The 21,962-nt window shown below is 37.4% G+C and overlaps 1 protein-coding gene and 1 pseudogene across 2 annotated transcripts in view; one reads left to right on the forward strand and one right to left on the reverse strand.

Annotated features, from left to right (window-relative positions):
• Positions 1-21,962, forward strand: part of ADAM9 (ADAM metallopeptidase domain 9) — a 102,827-nt gene that overhangs the window by 41,312 nt on the left and 39,553 nt on the right. For both annotated transcript variants that reach the window (XM_027122881.1, XM_027122879.1), the window contains 7 exons: positions 260-429; positions 3,571-3,652; positions 4,182-4,315; positions 10,874-11,045; positions 17,228-17,320; positions 18,356-18,551; positions 21,441-21,546. In XM_027122881.1, coding sequence (XP_026978682.1) covers positions 260-429; positions 3,571-3,652; positions 4,182-4,315; positions 10,874-11,045; positions 17,228-17,320; positions 18,356-18,551; positions 21,441-21,546 — 953 coding nt within the window. The remainder of the gene's footprint in view (positions 1-259; positions 430-3,570; positions 3,653-4,181; positions 4,316-10,873; positions 11,046-17,227; positions 17,321-18,355; positions 18,552-21,440; positions 21,547-21,962) is intronic.
• Positions 1,438-2,145, reverse strand: LOC113628887 (60S ribosomal protein L39 pseudogene; annotated as a pseudogene).

Raw genomic sequence — 21,962 nt, forward strand, 5'->3', positions numbered from 1 at the left:
AAAATTTCATTCTTTTTATGGTTGAATAATATTCCATTGTATGTATGTGTATATATATACCTCACCTTCTTACCCATTCATCTGTTGATGGACACTTAGATTGCTTCCGTATCCTGGCTATTGTAAATAATGCTGCTGTGAACATTGGGGTGAACATATCTTTTCGAATTAGTGTTTTTTCTTTTTTCGGATATATAACCAGGAATTATTCTCATATTCTTTAATAAATTTTATATATTTTTATTTGTTTTCTTTCCAGATGTACATCATGTTAAATATTCGAATTGTGCTAGTTGGGCTGGAGATTTGGACAAATGGAAATCTGATCAACATAATCGGAGGTGCGGGTGATGTGTTGGGGAACTTTGTACAGTGGCGGGAAAAGTTTCTTATAACACGTCGGAGACATGACAGTGCACAGCTAGTTCTGTAAGTGATTTTTTTTTAAAGGTGCTATTAATGGCATGATCAGAATAATAATTTTTGCTTTTTTTCTTTTATTAGAATGATATTCTGTTAAGGTTTTTGAGCATTCATTTAAATGAGGAAAATTTTTGCTACTATAGGACAAGTGACAGTATAATAATAAGACCTCTCTTTTGTGTTGGAGCCTCTGTGACCTTTATCCCATGTCCTTCTTCCTCTTTCTTGGGTTTACTTCCTCATTTTGGTATGGCATGTTTTCTAGTTTCTTCTTGTGTAAGGATATATTGAAAGAAAAAATTTTGACCTCTTGCATGTTGGAAAATGTGTTTCACAGCCTCGAAACAGAATTTAAAAATTATCTCCTGTACACCAGAAAGTAGCAAAACATTGTAAATCAACTGTACTTCAATTAATAAAAAAATTATCTCAATTTGAACTCTGATTATCCTAGGGCTTAAGTAACTCAGTTTTTCAGAGGTGTGCTTTCTAGTTTGTTTTGTAAATTTCAGGTTATTTTGCTGAGTATAAAATTCTAGGCACGAAATTTTTTCCTTCGGAATTTTGAAGGCATGGCCATTGTCTTTTGACTTCCAGAATTACTATTGAGAAGCTTTAATTCACTTTGGTTCCTGATCTTTTGTATGTGGCCTTTTTTTTTTTTCTTCTTTGGAAACTTGTAGGATCTTCTCTTGGTTCCCAGGCTTCTAAATTTTCCTGATGCTATGCTTTGGTGTAGGTCTTTTATCACTCACTGTGTTGTGTTCTTAGTGGGTAATTTCAATCTTGAAACTGCAGTTCTAGGAATTTTGCTCAAACTATTTTGGAGATGATTTCATCCTCTTTATTTTTATTCTTCATTCCTTCTGGGATTCCTTTTACTCAGCTATTGAGTTTCCGGTGCTTGTCCTCTAATTTTATTATCTTTTGTCTCCTTCTCTTTGTCTTTTTGTTCTGCTTTCTGGATATTTCTTTAAATTTACCTTCTAAGGTTTTTATTAGTTTTTCATTTCAGCTATCTTATTTTTAATGTTTAATATTTAGCTCTTTTTTGTCCCCCTTAAAATTTTTATATGGTCAAATTCTTTTTTTTTTTTTTATCCCAACAAAAGGTTCCACATATTTACTACTGAGCCAAAGCATTAGTGCAGAAACACTGACACAAAGAGAAAAATCACTTTCCTAATAAAACCCATCCAGCTGTTTGGGTAGTAGTGATGTTCCCAGAGTGATATGGTAAGATGCAAGTGTCCTTGACCCAGCAAAAATGTGCGCCACCTCATATGCGAGGCTCCTTACAGACCTAGCTTGGTTCTTCTCCAATGCCTTGTCTTGGAGTTGTACCTGATTTTATTACCAGTCTTCATTTGAATCCACTGGGGAATGGGACGATTCCCTGCTTTTGTTTCTTGGCCAGGGATCGCTTGATCCTGAAAGTCTTGTGAGAAGACATGGCGAGGAGCAAATTTAACTGTACGTAGGATGGCAGAGAAGAGAAGAGAAGAGAGCTGGTCAAATTCTTATTTCATGGATATAATAATTTTTTAAACTCTCTTTGAGATATTTCTGATATATTTTTTAAAATTTTCTTCTTTCTACATAGTATTTTCATGGAACCATACTAAAACTTAAGCTTATGTAATCACTTAATACAAATATATTCCAAAAGTTAATACAAAACCGTCACTTAAAAATACTAAAAAAATTTCTTGCTTCTTAAAAATCTTCTGGTTGGTGGGCTGACTTTTTGCCAAAAAATGTTTTATGTAATAATTTTTGCCTTCCTTAATGCTGATGGTACCTAAAACTCAAAATTTTTCTGAGGAGAAATTTCCCTTGATTTAATTAATTAATTAATTTACTTATTTATTTAGTCATACCAGTTAATTTAAAGCAAGGCACTGAGAATGCCTAAGTGGATTTTTATGGCCCCATAACCACAAAAGCTTGATCCTGACATTTTTATTAATTTTTAGTAAAATTGTACCTGGAAGTGTCCTCATACCCTGGCAGTGAGCATGCCTTCTCATTCACAGAAGGAACAGGCACCAGGCACACTCCCTGTGCTTTGCCCAACCACACCTACCAAGCTGTCTCCTCTGTTTGGTCTCCATCTGCCATGTTAGAGGCGTTTCCCAGATGTCTAATAATCCCTGGTTGTTTGTGGTTAGGAATCGGGTACTAAAATTCCTTTCGGAAGCATTGAGGACATAAGTGGGGCTTGGGGACTGTGGGGTTCACTACAGGGTGATCTGGCTAAAATGTTTTCTTGGCAATCCCCTTATGTCAATATCTCTAGGCCTCTTGTCCTGGCTGTTCAGATGCCCGAGAGAAGGGTTTATTCATTCATTTAAAAGATATTTATTAGATGTATTCCTAGGCTCTGGGGTATAGCAGTGAACAAAACAGACAAAAATTCTTGCTCTCATGGAGTTCACATTGTGGTGGAGGAGATTTACCTCATAAGTGAGATAAATAAGTGTATATAATATGCTAAATAGTGATAAGTAGTAAGGAGGAAAAATAAAGCAGGGAGGGTAGAGATAGAAGAATTGGGGGGAGTGAGGTTGAAAATTTAGGTAACTTGGCGAGGGAAGACCTCAATGAGAAGATGACCTTTGTGTAAAGACCTGAAGCAGGTGAGGGAGTGAGTTAGGGCTGTATATTGGGGAGGAGAGTTCCAGGCAGAGGGACCAGGTCCTTAGATACAGGTGTGTCCGCGATGATTGAGCAGCCATACGGAGACCAACGTGTCTCTTCTGTTTCCTGTGCTCCCTGCCTGCAGCCTCCTGTGTGAATATGTCATTTTGTTACCTGATCTCAATAGAGTTTTAGAATAAATAGATATACTGCATTTTAGGAAGGTTTTTTCATCTAGAAGGTACAAAACAAATTGGTTTGATATCAAAAATGTATCTTCATTTGTCTGAAAAATGAATTTGTAATATTAATCTCCACTCTGATAATAAAAAAGAGATGTCTTTAATTGAATTGTGATTTTTAAAATGTTATTTAACCTTTGCCATTTTTCTCCCAGTTTTCATAGGGTCTACCAATCAGTTTAAGATTACCCAAAGAAATAGGAGCAATGTGTACCTTTTCCTCCCCAAGTACATTTTATAACTTTTACCTGTTCTCTTCATTTAGGAAGAAAGGTTTTGGTGGGACCGCGGGAATGGCGTTTGTGGGAACAGTGTGTTCAAGGAGCCACGCGGGCGGGATTAACGTGGTATGTTTTGTTCTTGATGTTCATCTTTGGAATCTGCATTAGGAAATGTCCGGCATTCAGTGACTCTGTACTTCCTCTCCTAGTCCTTACAGCGATATTTTGGCTATTATGAGGGACATGGTAGAAGTGGCAGATGTGTTCTTTCCCTGGAGACTGAATTAAGTTTTCTAATATTTATTGTGTGTTTATTAGCGCCTCACTTTTTATGGATGAGGAAACAGAGGTTCCATTTGAGAAAATTAAGTCAGAACCATGAACTTGTTTTCCCATCAACCACCATGAATAATCTGTTGGTGCTAAAGGAATTGATCTGTTGCTTAAAGAGTCTATCTCTATCATCAGTATGTTAAGTCACACCAGTTTCCTACTAGACTGCAGTGTCTACACACTGATGTTGGATGCTTGCTTTATTACGTAGGCTATCAGTATTGTAGTGATGAATTTCCTTTTGTGAAAAAGTAATCTGAGAAACAAAAAGCATATCCTTTTTGTTCAGAAACCTAATGAATACCTTCCTGTGTTTGGGCAGTTTGGGCAAATCACAGTGGAGACATTTGCATCCATTGTTGCTCATGAGTTGGGTCATAACCTTGGAATGAATCATGATGATGGGAGAGATTGTTATTGTGGAGCAAAGAGCTGCATCATGAATTCAGGAGCATCGTGAGTAACTGAATTCTTTGTTTTTATTCTTTTTTCTTTTTCTTTTTTAAAACTATTGAACATTTGTTTAATGCTAAAAATAAACAATGAATTGTTTGGATTGGAGTAATGTGTATCTTTTTGAATTAGAGTTTTCCCCAGGTGTATGCCCAGGAATGGGATTGCAGGATCATATGGTAGCTATATTTTTAGTTTTTTAAGGAACCTTCACATTGTTTTCCATAGTGGCTGCATCAATTTGCATTCCCACCAACAGTATAGGAGGGTTCCTTTTTCTCCACACCCTCTCCAGCGTTTATTATTTGTAGACTTTTTAGTGATTGCCATTCTGACTGGTGTGAGGTGATAATTCATTGAGTTTTGATTTGCATTTCTCTAATAATAGCGATATTAAGCATCTTTTCATGTGCCTGTTGGTGATCTGTATGTCTTCTTTGGAGAAATGTCTATTTAAATCTTCTGCCCATTTTTTTGATTGGGATGTTTTTTTTTTTGATGTTAAGCAGTATGAGCTGTTTGTATATTTTGGAAATTAATCCCTTGTTGGTTGCATTGTTTGCTAATATTATCTCCCAGTCCGTAGGTCGTCTTTTCGTTTTGTTTATGGTTTCCTTTGCTGTGCAAAAACTTTTAAGTTTAATTAGGTCCCATTTGTTTATTTTTTGTTTTTATTTCTGTTACTCATTTTTTGGAGAGGGATCCAAAAAATATTGCTGCAATTTATGTCAACAAGTGTTCTGCCTGTGTTTTCCTCTAAGAGTTTTATAGTATCTGGTCTTATATTTAGGTCTTTAATCCATTATGACTTTATTTCTGTATATAGTGTTAGAGAATGTTCTAATTTCATTCTTTTACATGTAGCTGTCCAGTTTTCCCAACACCACTAATTGAAGAGGCTGTCTTTTCTCCATTGTATATTCTTGCCTCCTTTGTCATAGATTGATTGACCATAAGTGCGTGGGCTTATTTCTGTGGCTTTCTATCCTGTTCCATTGATCTATATTTCTGTTTTTGTGTCAGTACCATACTGTTTTGATGACTGTAGCTTTGTAATATAGTCTGAAGTTAGGAAGTGTGATTCCTTCAGCTCCATTCTTCTTTCTCAAGATTGTTTTGGCTATTCAGGGTCTTTGTGTTTCCATGTAAGTTTTAAAATTTTTTGTCCATTGGTAATTTGATAGGGATTGCATTGAATCTGTAGATTGCCTTGAATAGTATGGTCATTTTAACAATATTGATTCTTCCAATCCAAGAACACGGTATATCTTTCTATCTGTTTGTGTCATCTTCAACTTCTTTCATCAGTGTCTTATAGTTTTTGGAGTACAGGTCTTTTGCCTCCTTAAGTTGGTTTATTCCTGGGTATTTTATTCTTTGATGTGATGGTAAATGGGATTGTTTCCTTAATTTTACTTTCTGATATTTTGTTGTTAGTGTATAGAAATGCAATAGATTTCTGTGCATTAATTTTGTATCCTGCAACTTTACCGAATTCATTGATGAGCTCTAGTAGTTTTCTGGTAGGGTCTTTAGGATTTTCTGTGTATAGCATCATGTCGTCTTCAAACAGTGACAGTTTTACTTCTTCTCTTTCAATTTGAATTCCTTTTATTTCTTTTTCTTCTCTGACTGCTGTGGCTAGGACTTCCAAAGCTATGTTGAATAAAAGTTGCGAGAGTGGGCATACTTGTTTTATTCCTGATCTTAGAGGAAATGCTTTCAGCTTTTCATCATTGAGACTGATGTTAGCTGTGGATTTGTCCTATATGGCCTTTATTATGTTGAGGTATGTTCCTTCTCTGCCTACTTTCTGAAGAGTTTTTGTCCTAAACAGATATTGAATTTTATCAAAAGCTTTTTCTGCATCTATAGAGATGATCATATGGTTTTTATTCTTCAATTTGTTAATGTGGTGTATGGCCTGTTTTTTAAAGTACGTTATTTGTATTTTCACGGGAGAACTGGATTTGACATGAACACAAGTCATGTCTTTCCTCAACGTGTGCTGGAAGCTATCACCTTAGCAGGAGTTCGGACTGGGAATGGAGGGACTGGAGCTGGAGCTGGGTTTGTGACGGGACTTCCCCTCTGCTCAGTGGCAACACTGCCCTCTTGGGCCTGGGGTTTGGTTCCCAGTTGCTGGAGCACAAGCGCTGAGGGTTGGGTCTGAGCCCGCTCTGTTCCCTTTAAGTGTGTGCTGTCCCCTTTCCCAGCACCAGCACCCTCTCCCCGGGGTTGGGGGGAGCAGTGCTGGGACAAGAGAGGCTGGTGTGGGCACTCAGTGTGGGTCTGGGCACAAGCTGCAGCAGTCCAGCAGCAGGCAGAGATCTGCAAACAAAGACAGTTTTGTTTCTTTCCTCCCAATTTGTATGTCTTTCATTTCCTTTTTTATTGCATTAGCTAGAGTGGTCAGTTTTGTCTGATATTAATTTAGCTGTCCCAGATTTTTTTTTTTTTTTTTTTGGTAATGTTGACAGTATATGTTTTCTATTCCTTTACTTTGAACTTTTCTTTATTCTTGTGTTTTAGATATATGTTTCTAAACAACCTATATTTAGGTTTTATTTGTCTCTTAATTGAATCATTTAATCTACTTACGTTTAATATGATCACTAATACACTGTATTTATGCAAATGTAGGTGACACTGATTATAAGATACCATTATTAACATACCACTTACAATGAAAAAAATGGTGACTATCAAGTTAATTCAAATTTTAAGATGAATCTCAATTTCAGGGTATTTTAAATGTGTAAAGAATGTGTTTTAGAAAAACACATCAAATCTGCTGCATTACAACTGTGGATTTTAGTTCCCTGGTAAAATTTTCAAGCTTCTCATTTTTCTCTCTGACCATAGGAAGCACAGATTTTCTCTTTCTGGGTTATTGTTTGATAATTCTAGTATCTAGAGACTTTATGGGACTATATCTGTTTTTTTTTTCCCCTTATAGTGTCTTTTAATTTTTTTATAGTTCTTCTCACAGTATCTTGTGTCTTCATGTTATGTTTTGATAAAGTATTGGACATTATATTTGAATAATTTTTGGTAAGAAATAATTTGAGAAGTAGGATTATGTTATCTTTGGCGTATTAAATCTTCTTTTTGAGGACAGATTTCCCACCTACTACTTCATATACTATTTCATGAACATTAGTTGACTGTTATAAGTTAGACTTTTTTTTTAGATGCAAGTGATATAGATGCTAGTGTTTTTACAGATAATCAGTTGGATCCAGTTCTGCTTAAAAAGTGGATAATCTAACTTTGTAATATAATTTTTTATCATTATTTAAGATATTTGAGGGACCTGGTAGTATTCCCCTCACACACTGCTCTTGGATTCCTGGACGTGTGAGGGGTGCTTTTCCTGGGAGGTACCTTTCTAGAGAAATGGCTTTCTTAACTCTGTCCCTCAGTGCCACCTACATCAGAAAGCCTCCATAATCGGAGGCTTTTAAAAGAGTGCTCTTTTTTAAAAAAATTGATCTGATTAAGTGCCATCACTTAGAGTTCTTTCTTAGGACTTCCTGTTCCTAGGCTGTGGGGTTAGGATGATAGTGGTGGAAGTGTGTTTTGGTTATTTCCAGATTAGTCATAGAGAGAATGTTTTAAATGATAGTTGGGTTTTTTTGGTCATATCCTGGTGGACCATTTCCATCACTGTTAGTCCCATCTATCTCCTTTTGAATCAGTTTTATAAAACTCACCTAGATGTGACAGAAGAGATTCGGAGATGCTTTAGATTCATATCTTAGTACCCAGAAGTGATAGAGAGTAGGGGTACTTTAGTTGCTATTATTCAAGCCGAGTGTCAGGAGAAAGATCATCCTTCTTATTACTGTAGGTGACATCCAAGGATGACTAGGGAGAGAATATCTTCATTTTATTATCCACAGTGTTAGTGAAGGCCAACGTGGGGATGTTTGTTATTATCTCCACATACTAAACAGCAGAAGAAGCGGTTATGATTTTGTTATCCTTTTCAGTATGATAGTCAACTTCATTGTGGGTGAAACAGATTTTTTTTTTTGTAGATTGCTTTAGGATCACACATATAAAACATTGTTTCTATGAGAAAATGTGTTCCAAGGACTGTATAACAAGCTTATTTCAAAAATAATCTGTTCAGAAGTGGTGAACTTTGTAGATTAAAATTAGGAGCTCAAGTGTAGGAAATATATACATATGTCTGTACAACTCCTGTGACTATCAGCTGATTAATATATTCTTACAGAAAACATTATTAAATATGTACTGTGTGGTAGGCAATGTACTAGCCATATAAAGAACAATAATAGGAAATAAAAAAACGATTGTTTAAATTGAAGTCTCCTTGCTTATCAGATAATTATCACATGCTCTAGTTTGACATTTCTACTTGAGGTCCTTAGACTCAAACTCTTGTTGTCCTTCCTAAAACCTGCTCTGCCCCCATCTTCCCGTGATAGTTAATGATAGCGCCTTCCTTCTAGTAGCTCAGGACAAAAATCTCAGTCACCCTTGACTTCTCTTTTCTCACATTCTTTGCCTTAATGCCTATTTCTTTAAACCATATAAATAATCCAAACCCTTCTTACTGCTTTCACCACTGCCACGTTGGTCCGTCATCATCTGTTGAGTGGACTTCTTCCTGCTTAACATAGCAAACATGGTGATTTTATTAAAACGTAAATCAGATCACATCATTCCTGCTTCACGCTTTCCATTGTGTCATTCCCCCCTCCTTATTTCACTCATCGTAAAAAGTCAGATTCTTGAAATGGCCTCTTCACACCTTGCTGTCTGTATCCCTCACTGTCTCACTCCACTCCAGCCAAGCTGGCTTCCTTATCTGTTCCTTGAACAGGCAGGCCTCTCCCTTCAGGCTTTTGCACTTACTGTTTCTTCTGCTGGTAATGTTCTTCCCCTAGAAATCCAGTTTTGATTCAGTTGTCTCAGTATTTGAAGTGCCTGTCCTGACAGCTCTTTGAAAAACTGTAGTCGCTCCTCCCCCTGCAGAGGTCGTCCTCTTCACCTCCTCATCTTTTTCCCCAATGTGACTTGTCCTCTAATGTACTATTGAATTTATTTCTTCATTATATTTATAGTCTGTTTCACTCAGTAGAATGTTGCCTTCACAGGGGCGGGGATTTTTGTCTGCCTTGTTTACTGTTTTCTCCCCTGCACGAAGAAGAGTGCCTTGTACATGATAGATATTCCACAAATATTTGTTGAAGGAACAGTGTTGTACAAAAGGACTCCTCCTTACAATATTCCTAAGCAGAGAGTAGCAAGAAAAAGAAGAATGTGGAAAACGAGTGTTTTTGTCATTGTCGGAAATCTTGTGCTAGGTCTTTACTTTCTGTGTGACTGCTTTCCAGTCCGAAGAGCCAGGAGCCAGGACTGTCTACTTCCTGGGAGACTCTGGGCCGGTTAGCAAAGAAGAGTTTACCCAGGGGACAAAGTCTCCCAGAAAGGATCTGTTTCTTAGATTCCTTGGATGTACAGAAGACACGGAATCAATAAGAATGCTTTCTCAATCACTGTAACGTAACATGGTTCTCATTCCCACTGTTACTTTTGGTACCATTGCTCAAACTGATGAAAAAGAGATTCTTTCAGGGCACCAAACGCCCCCAATAAAATTTTAATGTGACTTGGATTTCTCAAAGGTTCTTGTTTTATAGATAAGTGTGTCTCCCACTAGTCTTCAAAAGTGAACCTAGCCAGTGGGACTATCTAAAAATATCGTTATTGAGTAAAACAATAACTAAAAACAACCCAGCAACACATAGAAACACATCAAAATTGTGTTCGTGTAAATATCACATAGACAGTTCAAGTTGGACCGTTTCTAGAAGCCCATCTAGCCTTCAGAGTATTAACTACAGTTCTTAGAAATTACCATCAGAGGCATTTAAACCTCAGACTGTAGCTGAAATTCTGCCCTGTGCAGGCTGCTTCTTGGTAGCTACAGTGCGTGCATCGTCTCTGGATTCACGTTATTGTCACATAGCTCCTAGTAAGTGTTAGTGAGGGGAGCGCAGGAACGTCATTTCAACCGAGTGAAAAGAGGTTGGGGAAACAGAGCTCGCTTCACATATTTGAAGAACCTTTACTATGGAAGACAAATAAAACTCAATTCTAGAGAGGACTAGATAATTTTTGAGGTCTCTTCTGATGCTGAGATTTATGATTCTGTGAATATTTTCTGTATCTTCTGCCATTTTATTTTTTGCCATTTTATTTTATTTTATTTTATTTTATTTTTTTGTGTGTGGTACGCGGGCCTCTCACTGTCGTGGCCTCTTCCGGTGCGGAGCACAGGCTCCGGACGCGCAGGCTCAGCGGCCATGACTCACGGGCCTAGCCGCTCCGCGGCATGTGGGATCTTCCCGGACCGGGGCACGAACCCGTGTCGCCTGCATCGGCAGGCGGACTCCCAACCACTGCGCCACCAGGGAAGCCCCCTCTGCCATTTTAAATGTTCACTTCTTGATGGTTGAAGACATGACTTAAGATATTCAAAGTAATTGCTATGACTTAAGATCTTTTTCTTCATGTTTATTACAGAGGTTCCAGAAACTTCAGCACCTGCAGTGCAGAAGACTTTGAGAAGTTAACTTTAAATAAAGGTGGAAACTGCCTTCTTAATATTCCAAAGCCTGACGAAGCTTACAGCGCTCCTTTCTGTGGTAATAAATTGGTGGACCCTGGGGAAGAGTGTGACTGCGGTACTCCAAAGGTCAGTTTAATGTGTGATGTTTGCTTTGCGAAGTTACCTTGCGATTTGCAAAAGAATAAAATAGCTCGCTTTGGGCAACTCTAGCATAGGAGCTAAAGTAAAATATAGTGGCAAAATGAGGAGTGGTATTTTGCTTGTGGGCATAATGTTCCTGGGATTGATCATCCCCTCCTTCCTAGAACATAACCAATGGTGTCATCTGTTTTGGTGTCCAGGAAAGCACCATGTTTATTCTTCTGTTTTTTGCTACCTTCTACCATTTCTGTTATGGTTACTGAGTCATTTATTTATTTTAAAGAACGAATCAGTTTTTCTCTTGGCTCTTTACTTAGAAGCTTTTACTATTCTGGCACTGCCATTGCAGAAACATTTATTCAGTTGACCTCATTTTAATAATAAATTGAAGCTGGCCCATTGTCCAGAGTTCTTCATTAACAAAGTTCTTGCAACTCAAATTAACATTCTCCCTTTAGTAAGCTTCAGTTCACCTACCGCTCTCTGGCTTTCTCACACCTGTTGCCCACACTTACTGCCATAAGTCTGTGCCCGTCTTTATTCTTCTTCTTCTATATCTTAGCCATTCTCCTCTCAAAATGGCCTACTTAAGACTTCCTAGACAAGGCTTAGGAGGAAAAAAAGTTTTAATTAAATTTCAAAAATTAAAAAAATTTAAATTTTAAAGAAATTGGTTCAATTGTATGTAAACTTTACTATATTCTCAATCTTTTCCACAAGTGCTGCTTCTTCTCCCTTACCTGACCACACATCCCTGGCTTTTGCCAGAAGGCTTTACATTCTAGAAAGGCAGTACGTTTTTTTGGTTTTGTTTTCTGCGGCGGAGGGGCGCGCCGCTTGGCTTGTGAGATCTTAGTTTCCCAAACAGGGGTCTAACCTGGGCCCTCGGCAGTGAGAGCACAGAGTCCTAACCACTGGACCACTAGGGAATTGCCAGGCAGTATGTATTTTATGACGAAATTGTCATGGGCCTTCATTGCACTATTGCTGCATGTCAGCAGCCTCTGCTAAATGTTTTCCATGGTGTGATCCTCACAATAACTCTAGGAGGTTGATATTTCTTTATATTCTCATTTTCAAGTGAGGCAAATAAAGCCTAATGAGGTTATGTTTAGTCTCTAAATTAATGTTATACTGTTAGGATGACCAAGCTCTTCTTTCCAGGCATTCTCCTAAAATATTATATATGTTTTGATTTCTCCTGACTATTTACTTCATTATCGAACTAATTGAAATAGTCTATATTTGCTTCTCGAGCTTTTGCACTACAAATTACTCTTGAAAAAAGTACCTCTTCCCCCAAATATCACAGGTGTTTTTCTTGGTATAAAAGTTTCAAATAGCAAGCACAAGCAAAATTTCCCTTTATTTCTCCCATACATTTTTTCACTTCCTTCTGCAGTGGTAACCATTCTTATAAGTTTAGTGTGTTTCTTTATAGATTTTATTCTATGCATTTATATACCTATATACAGTATGAACATTTGTACCATAGTTGGGTTTGTTTCAGGATTTTATTTTTTTACGTAAATGAAATCCAACTTAATACATTGCACGCAGAGGTTTTTTTTCTATTAATATATCCTACAGATTTTTTCCACGTCATTATGTTATTTACACATAATCCTTTAATCTGCTGATTAGTATTTCAGTATAAGGATATACTGTGATTTATTTCACCATACTCTCATTAAAGGACATTTACTCACTGTAGTTAGTATTTTTCTGTTGCAAACAGTACATCCTTGTATATGCTCCGTGTGTGTGTGTGCATACATACATATACAAGTATTTATCTAAGATAATTACATAAAGGTAGAATTATTGAATTGCAAAGTATGCATGTTTTTAATTTTATTAGAGACTACCAAATTTCCTACAAAAAGGCTGTGTCAGTTTGCACTTTTACCAACAATATGTCATGGCATTTAGTGTCCCCCATAGTTTTGTTAACTGAGCAAGGTACAAGTTTTACTCGTGTTTCAAGATTATCATCATATAGCCCCTCTATAATTTTTTCTAGCATTTTTGTAATTACGGTTTTTTGTATTAGCTCTATAATTGGTGTGGGGGGGTCATGTGGAGTGAGCTAGAGAATTAACTTTTACCCATTAATTGTCAGTTGTTGCAAAACCATTTAAAATGGTACTTTCACCATAAACAAAATTCCTGTATACATAGTCTATTTCCGGATTCTCTTTTCTTTTATGAAGCCATCTGTCTGTCTTGCACAGTAGTTGTGAAAAAAAATTAACAGCTGTATTGAAGTATAATTGAATACAGTGTCAAAAAAAACCCACCCCAAATTCAGACTTAGATAAGAAAAGGCTTTATCCAGAAGAAAGACTATTGTAGTAGGGAGAACACACTGACCTCAGACATCTGGAAGTGTCTCAAAATCAAACAAAAAGGTTTTTCTTTTATAGGGTAAATGTGGGAGCAAACAGAGATAAGCAGAATCTTTTATGGGGAAGCTGGATAAGCAGGGGAGAAAAGCCAGTGAGGTCTGATGGGAAGTTGTCTTTTGGTCAGCTGATTGCCAGGAGAAGCTGGGAAGGGGTGGAGATACTTGTTCCCTTTTTTTTTGTGGAGACAAACAGAGTTCAAGGGCCTATATAGGAAAGAGAGAAGGCTCACTAAAGTTTGGTCAAGACAAAGCAAAGGGTAAGAAACAGGCAATTATAAACACTTGTCAACAATGAACTGCACCCATTTAACACATACAAGTTAGGTTTTGATACCTGTTTGCCTATGTGAAACATATGTTTTTGTGCTTTTGGTGTTACATCTAAGAAATCTTTGCCTAGTCCAAGATTTCAAATATTTTCTCCTAGAAGCTTTATCATTTTAGGTTTTCTTAAAAAATAAATTTATTTCGATTTTATTTATTTATTTTTGGTTGCATTAGGTCTTTGTTGCTGCACACAGGCTTTCTCTAGTTGTGGCGAGGGGGGGCTACTCTTCGTTGCGGTGCACAGTCTTCTCATTGCAGTGTCTTCTCTTGTTGCGGAGCACAGGCTCCAGGCGCGCGGGCTTTGCTAGTTGTGGCACGTGGGCTCAGTAGTTGTGGCTCATGGGCTCTAGAGCACAGGCTCAGTAGTTGTGGCGCATGGGCTTAGTTGCTCCACGGCATGTGGGATCTTCCTGGACCAGGGCTCGAACCTCTGTCCCCTGCATTGGCAGGTGGACTCTTAACCACTGTGCCACCAGGGGAGTCCATTGTTTTAGGTTTTACATTTAGGTTTATGATACATTTTGACTTAATATTTTGTATGGTGCAAGGTATAGATCATTTTTCAAATTTTCAAATTTTTATTATGAAATTATTATAAACTGACAGACCATTGGAAAAACAGTCCAAAGAGTCCTATGTATTTTTTGCTCAGTTTCCCCCAAAGGGTGACAAATTATATAGTTATAGTGCAGTATAAAAACCAGGACACTGACATTGGTATGTTAACTAGATTACAGACTTTATTCAGCTTTTACCATTTTAACCTGCATTGGTGTGTGTGTGTGTGTGAACTTTTATGCAGTTTTATTCCATATATAGATTTATGTAACCACCACCTCAATTAAAATACAGAACTGTTCCATCAGCACAAAAGAACACCCTCCTGCTACCTTGTTGTAATTACACCCATCCTGACTCCAGCCCTTATCCCTGCCCCTGGCTTCCATCTGTGGTTTTGCCATTTCAATAATGTTTGCCATTTCAATAATAAATAGAGGGACTTCCCTGGTGGTCCAGTGGTTAGGACTTTGCCTGCCAATGAAGGGGGTGTGGGTTCAATCCCTGGTCAGGGAGTTAAGATTCCACATGCCTCGGGCCAAAAAACCAAAGCATAAAACAGAAGCAATGTTGTAACAAATTCAATAAAGACTTAAAAGAAATAATAATAAATGGAGGGACTTCCCTGGTGGTCCAGTGGTAAAGAATCCACCTTACAATGCAGGGGACGCAGGTTCGATCCCTGGTCAGGGAACTAAGATCCCACATGCCTTGGGGCAACTAAGTCCGCGCGCCACAAACAATGAGCTCACGCGCCTCAAACAAGCTCACGCGCCTCAACTAGAGAGCCCGCATGCTGCAAACTACAGAGCCCAAGTTGCTGGAGCCACAACTAGAGAAGAGAAAACCCACATGCCACAACTAGAGAGAAGCTCAAGAGCTGCAATGAAGAGCCTGCACGCCGCAACAAAAGATCCCGCACGCCTCAATGAAGATCCCACATGCTGCAACTAAGACCCGACACAGCCAAAAATAAATAAATAAATCTTTAAAAATAATAATAATAAATGGAATCATACAACATATAACCTTTTGAGACTGACTTTTTTTCACTAAGCGTAATGCCTTTGAGGTCAGTCTAGGTTGTTGCATGTGTTAATATTTTTTTAATTTTTTATTAGTGAGTAACAGTCCATTGTATGGATATTACTTCAGAGATTTGGAATAATGTTTAGGGTGGTATTTCCACCAGCTCAAAGGGCCTATCTGAAGTTTGTTTAACCATTCACCCATTAAAGGATATCTAGGTTGTTTCTAACATTTTGCTATTATGAATAAAGCTGCCATGAATTATAGCCCACTCTTTATCATCAGAGAATTAAAGAAAAATATGGTCTTCATGAGTAAACATACGAAGAATCTCAGCAGAGAAATGTATAATAAAGAACCAAATGGAAATTATAGAACTAAAAATTCTAATAAATGAAAGATTCACTGGGTAGAGTTAATAGCAGATTAAGATGGCATAAAAAGAGTGAACATGAAGTAGAACAAAAGAAATAATCCAATCTAAAGAAAAAAGAAGAAAGACTAAAGAAAAATGAACAGAGCATCAGGGACATGTAGGCAATATCAAAGAGCCTAATGTAATTATAAGTGAAATCCCAAGAGGAGAGTGAGAACGAGATGGGAAAAGTATTCAAAGAAATAATGGCTGAAAATTTCCCATATTTAACAGAAAATGTTAAGTTACAATTCTAAAACACTAAGTAAAGCCAAATCAGAATCATTACTAAGAACGATTGTAGGCACATTGTAATCAAAGTGCTGAGATAAGCAGAAAATAATGCAAGAAGTCAAAAGAAAATGGGGAACAAATGTATACATGGCAGCTGATTTTGGGAGCAGAAGACAGTAGAACAGCAGATTTATGGTTCTGAAAGGAAGAAACCGTCAGCCTAGAATTCTGCAACATAGGAAAATAAATATTCTTCAAAAACTAAAGCTTATAGCCCCTGCCCCCTTCTCTCCTCCTCCTCCTTTCTCCTGTGTTCTTCTTTCCCCCTCTCCTTTCTCCTTCCCTTCTCAAACAATTCATACCTGAAGACATTAGTTGGAACATAGGAGAGTAGATGTCACTGGGTAGAAGGTTCGGAGCAGGGGTAGGGAGCCATGGTGGGCCAAAGTGGGGTGAGAGAAGCCAAGCAAGATAAAAAGGATGTCCACATGGGTGGAAATTCACCCAACAGAGAAGTCAGACCTTGAGCATGAAGGGAAGTGCATTTATGGATGCTTAATTTCCTGTGATCATTAAACACACTGTTATAGACTGAATGTTTGTGTCCCCCAAATTCATATGTTGAAGCCCTAACCCCCAAGTATGTCTGTATTTGGAGAAGGGATCTCTAGGAAAGTAATTAAGGTTAAATGAGGTCATAAGGGTGGGCCTTGATCTGATAGGATTAGAGTCCTTATAAAAAAGAGACACTGGAGAGTTTGCTTGCTTTCTCTCTGAACACATGCACTGAAGAAAGGCCATGTGAGCACACAGCAAGAAGGCAGCTGTCTGCAAGCCAAGGAAGAGAGTCTGCGCCAGAAACTGAATTGGCTGGAACTTTGATCTTGGCCCTCTAGCCTTCAGAGCTGACGTAATAAATTTCTTTTGTTTAAGTCATTAGTCTATGGTACCTTGTTCTGACAATCCCAGCAGACTAAGACACATACTCTCTGTGATTTCAGTCCTTTGAAATATGTTGAGACCTAGATAATAGCTAAAGAGTCACTGATAAATCCAGAAGGATAGTAAGAGACTGTTTCCAGAGAGTAACTGTTACAGTCAGGTTAGAAGGAAGCATAGGTCTAAGATAAGAATTTTATTAATGAATATTGATGACAATAATTTATTTCTTTATTGACAGTCATTTTCTCTTCACAGGAATGTGAATTGGACCCTTGTTGTGAAGGAAGTACTTGTAAACTTAAATCATCTGCTGAATGTGCATATGGCGACTGTTGCCAAGACTGTTGGGTAGGGAATTCCTCTGTATTTGGAAAAAATAGAAAAAGGAAAAATATGCATATATCAAAATTGGTTTTCTCTGATCTGTAAGAGAGCACTATTTTTATTACATGATTACATGAACAGTTTTATGACACTTGTTTGCAGTTTTGTGTCATGTTCTTTTATGACAAATGGTCTAAAGAGAATTTTTTTCTTAAGTAAAAACATTTTTTTTTTCTGATTTAAGAGTGATCCATGTTTTTCATTAAAAATTCAACAATAGAAAGTAGACACTGAAAGACCCTCTATCATTTTACCCTCTTCAGGTAGCCATTGTTTGATAATTTGTTGTTAGTCACTTTTTCCTATGTAAATGTGAGTGTGAGTGTGTGTGTAGGTGTGTGTCTGTGTGAAAGTGGGTAAACATGGGTATACATATTTTTACTATGTACTTTTTTCAGTAAGATACCATGGATTTTCTTCCATTCGTGTAGTTCTACAAGGTTATATAGTTAGTATTCCTTGGTATGGCTGTACCATAATTTCTTTATCTGGTCTACCAATGATGGACGTTTAGATAGCTTCCAATATTTGCTTATAAGTGGAATTGTTGGGACAGAGTAGGCATATGAAAATTTTTGACACGCATTTTATATACCTTCTACAAATGTGCCAGTCTGTAATTGCCAGTCTAATCAATACACTGATTACTGTACAGTGTACAGTATAGATTACATCAGCACTATTTTTGTTTCCTCGTACTAACATTGGTTGCTAGCCAGTGTTACGATCCAGGTTAGTTTGATAGTTGTAAAGAGCTTTTATATCTTAGTTTAATTTGCATTTCTTTTGGTTATCAATGAGGCTATGCTTTTTCATTTTCCATGTTTCATGACTTTTATGAATAGCCTATTACGGGCCTTTGTTCATTTTTCTATTGGGTTGTTTAATCTTTTGTTTTTGTTAGAACTTTTTATAGATATAAATATTGTGGTTTCCAATTTGATTAATTTGTGGGAATTTTCCTGATATTCCTTTTCAATTTCAATCCCATTACCCTAGTTCCTTCCAGGAGGTACTTTGTGCCGAGGAAAAACCAACGAATGTGATGTTCCAGAATATTGCAACGGTTCTTCTCAGTTCTGTCAGCCAGATGTTTTTATTCAGAATGGATACCCTTGCCAGAATAACAGAGCCTATTGTTACAATGGCATGTGCCAATATTATGATGCTCAGTGTCAAGTCATCTTTGGCTCAAGTAAGATATGTTATTTATATTGATTGCTGTGACTTTATTTTTTTGTTTTAGTTTTTGTTAAAAATGGAAAGCAAACGTTATTGCTAAAATTGAAATTCTCCCGTTTCCTCTCTCCTATCATGTTCCCCTCTTTCCTTCTCTGTAGGCAATCATGGTCATTAATTTGATGTGTCCAAGTTCAGTTGGTGATTTTTGTTTTTATCATACTTTCTCACCTCTCTATCCTGTGTATATTAACATTATGTGTATACATATATATACACAGTATTGTATTCTAGCTTTAATAAATTCATGTAAATAGTATGGGGACATACATATGGGTCTTCTGTTTTCATTGTTCACTCAAAATGTTTTTGCAATCCATCTGTATTGCTATATTTAGATCACAGAGCATTAGAGTATTCTATTATATAAATGGAATCCATTCTTTTCCTAGTAGTATTTAATATATTTTTTATTGTGTCTCTTTTTAACTATTTCATTTTTATCAAAGTTATACATACAGTAGATTAAAGAGCCAAATCATTCACAAGATTTTATGAAAAAGTAAAGTGTGCCTCCCCATAATAGCCCCATCCCTACCTTTTCTTGCTGATTTCTAGCCGATTACTTTGTTACTTACTTGCTCCAGGTCTTTAGATAATTTCTTGGTAATGCTACTTTTGGATTTTTCCATTCTAGGTATTAACTGTTAATTTTTCACTGCAGAGGATGAGAATTTAATTTCTTACCTTCTCTTCTCTCAACACTTGTCAGCTCTCATCCTACTCATGCTCATTTTTCATCCTCCATCCTCTTAATATGGATTAATTATAATTTTAGGTAGAGCAGTGTTGACTGTTGTGATTTATAACAAACCCAAAAAAATTGGTCTTTGTCCAGTTCCTGGCATGAGCTCCTAAAACCCTTGGAATTTCCCAAGTGATGAGAGCTGTAAAAGTGTCTTTTGTTATGTCAAGGAAGTGACTTTTGGAAAGTCCCTCAGTGACATAAGGATGGGGCTGGTTGCCAGGGAGCTAACCCTGTGATTAGCGTTGGAACTTTCAGTTCCCCCACCTCTGGGACTGGAGATTGCCATACTCACAAGTGGCCAGTGATTTAATCAATCATGTCTATGGAATGAAGCCTCCATGAAAACCCCAAAGGACAGGGTTTGGAGAGCTTCTGGCTTGGTGAACAAGTGGAGATGCAGGGAGTGTCACACTTGGCGGGGCCTGGAACCTCCAAGCCCCTTTCTCTATATCTTGCGTATGCATCTCTTCCATCTGGCTGTTCCTGAGTTATATTCTTTGATAATACACCAGTAATCTAGTGAGTAAAATGTTTCTCTGAGTTCTGTGAGCCACTCTAGCAAATTAATCAAACCCAAGGAGGGGGTGGATCATGGGAACCTTGATCAGATAGGGTCGGAGGAGAGAAGACTAAGCATGAAATGGGACTTCCTTTATGTTTGTCAGGTCATGGGACACAGTGGTAGAGATCTGTGAACTTCTGATATATTTTGCAGGAATGGACAGGTTACTGCAGACCGAAAAAGTACTTACAGATAGGCATTTTAGAGAAGCAAATGCTATTATTTAGCAAGTATATTATCTTTGTAGAGGCCTGCAAAAAAGTCTAGGACGACCGAAGGAACAACATTATTGGGGGGGGCTTGTTATTAATTTAGTCACTTTTTCCTGGTATAAATGTGAGTGTGAGCATGTGCTTTGCTAGAGTTACTGCCATGTGACGTTTATCCTGTGCAAGTATTCTGCATCCATTTTCAGATTACTTGATCCTCCACTTCTTTTTTCTTCCAACTCCTTTCACCTCATATCCATTTTCTTGTAAACTGAACAACATAGTATCAGGTGTGTAAGACAGACACATGAATTTCCATTATTAGATAGAATGTACTGCCATTTTGGCTTCAAAATATTTACAAATAAAATATTTTTAGGAATATGTAATTAAGTGGAAAAATCAAACATTAAGTGGTACATATATAAAATATAAGAAAACAAGAATGGATTGATACTTTATTAGCTGTCATGGCTATTTGTCAATGTAATTAATACCTAAATTAAGCATCCATATATGGTAAGTTAAAAAAAATAATACCTGGAAGTGTTTTCACCAACCCTCCCAGCCTGATCTAACCAGGGGTGCAGTAGACCTGTGTTTGAGAGCAGTGAGAATTAATATGCTGAAAGTGCTACCATACTGTGCATGGTTTTTAATTTCATCATGGTTAATATAAATTTATTTATATATTTCTGGCTGCGTTGGGTCTTTGTTGCTGCGTGCGGGCTTTCTCTAGTTGCAGCGAGCGGGGGCTACTCTTCATTGCGTGTGCAGACTTCTCCTTGTGGTGGCTTCTCTTGTTGTGGAGCACGGGCTCTAGGCACTTGGGCTTCAGTAGTTGTGGCTCGCGGGCTCAGTAGTTGTGGCTCGTGGGCTTAGTTGCTCCGCAGCATGTGGGATCTTCCCGGACCAGGGCTTGAACCCATGTCCCCTGCATTGGCAGGCGGATTCTTAACCACTGCACCACAGCGAAGTCCCATCATGGTTAATAATTTCATCTTGTTTAATGACACTTCTTTGAGGACTTGAGTGCTTGAGTCCAGGCTAACTTTTAAGTACCATCTAAGCTTTATTTTCACATTTTGTTGTCAATTATAAAATGTGGAACAAAATGTTTTATATGTAGACCCTGAAACCTTTTCAGAGGTGTTGAGGCAGTTTATCCAGGCGTATGGACTGTCGTAGGGAATACTTTTATTTCTGAATTAAATTGCCATAACTTAAAAATATTTTTTTTTAAATTTTAATCTTATTGGGGTATAGTTGATTTACAATGTTGTATTAGTTTCAGGTGTACAAAAACAATTTTTTTTGCTGTTACAGAAGCCAAGGCTGCTCCAAGGGATTGTTTCATTGATGTGAATTCCAAAGGTGACAGATTTGGCAATTGTGGTTTCTCTGGCAATGAATACAAGAAGTGTGCCACTGGGTAAGTGGAGGCAAGAGTGTAAAAGAATATGAAAGGTTGTAAGATCAGCCATCTTTAGCATCTTTTACAGCTCCTTGTGACTGCCGACTTTCTCCCCCTTAAACATCTAACTTTTCAAATTTAACAATTTTGTAAAACATGACTTCAGAGAGATTCTGAATAGGAAGGGTAAAATTATTCATACCTTTTGACATTACCTGTCTAAAATATAATGATTTTTAGAATGTTACTTTTGTTTATCCTGTTCTACAATAAGAAGCCCAAATAAACACTCTTCTCCCTCTTCCTTTCATTAGAAGATTATGCTGCTAAATCCATACATAGAGGTATCTGCAGAATTAATTCTGGACTTTATCATTTTCTTCTGGCTCTATATAATTTGAAAGTGACAAATTAAAAGCCTTTTTTGTTTCTAT

The sequence above is a fragment of the Aethalodelphis obliquidens genome, unplaced genomic scaffold (genome assembly GCF_003676395.1).
Source record: "Aethalodelphis obliquidens isolate GAN/ISIS:26980383/991018 unplaced genomic scaffold, ASM367639v1 scaffold25, whole genome shotgun sequence".
In the NCBI taxonomy this organism is placed as follows: Eukaryota; Metazoa; Chordata; class Mammalia; order Artiodactyla; family Delphinidae; genus Aethalodelphis; species Aethalodelphis obliquidens.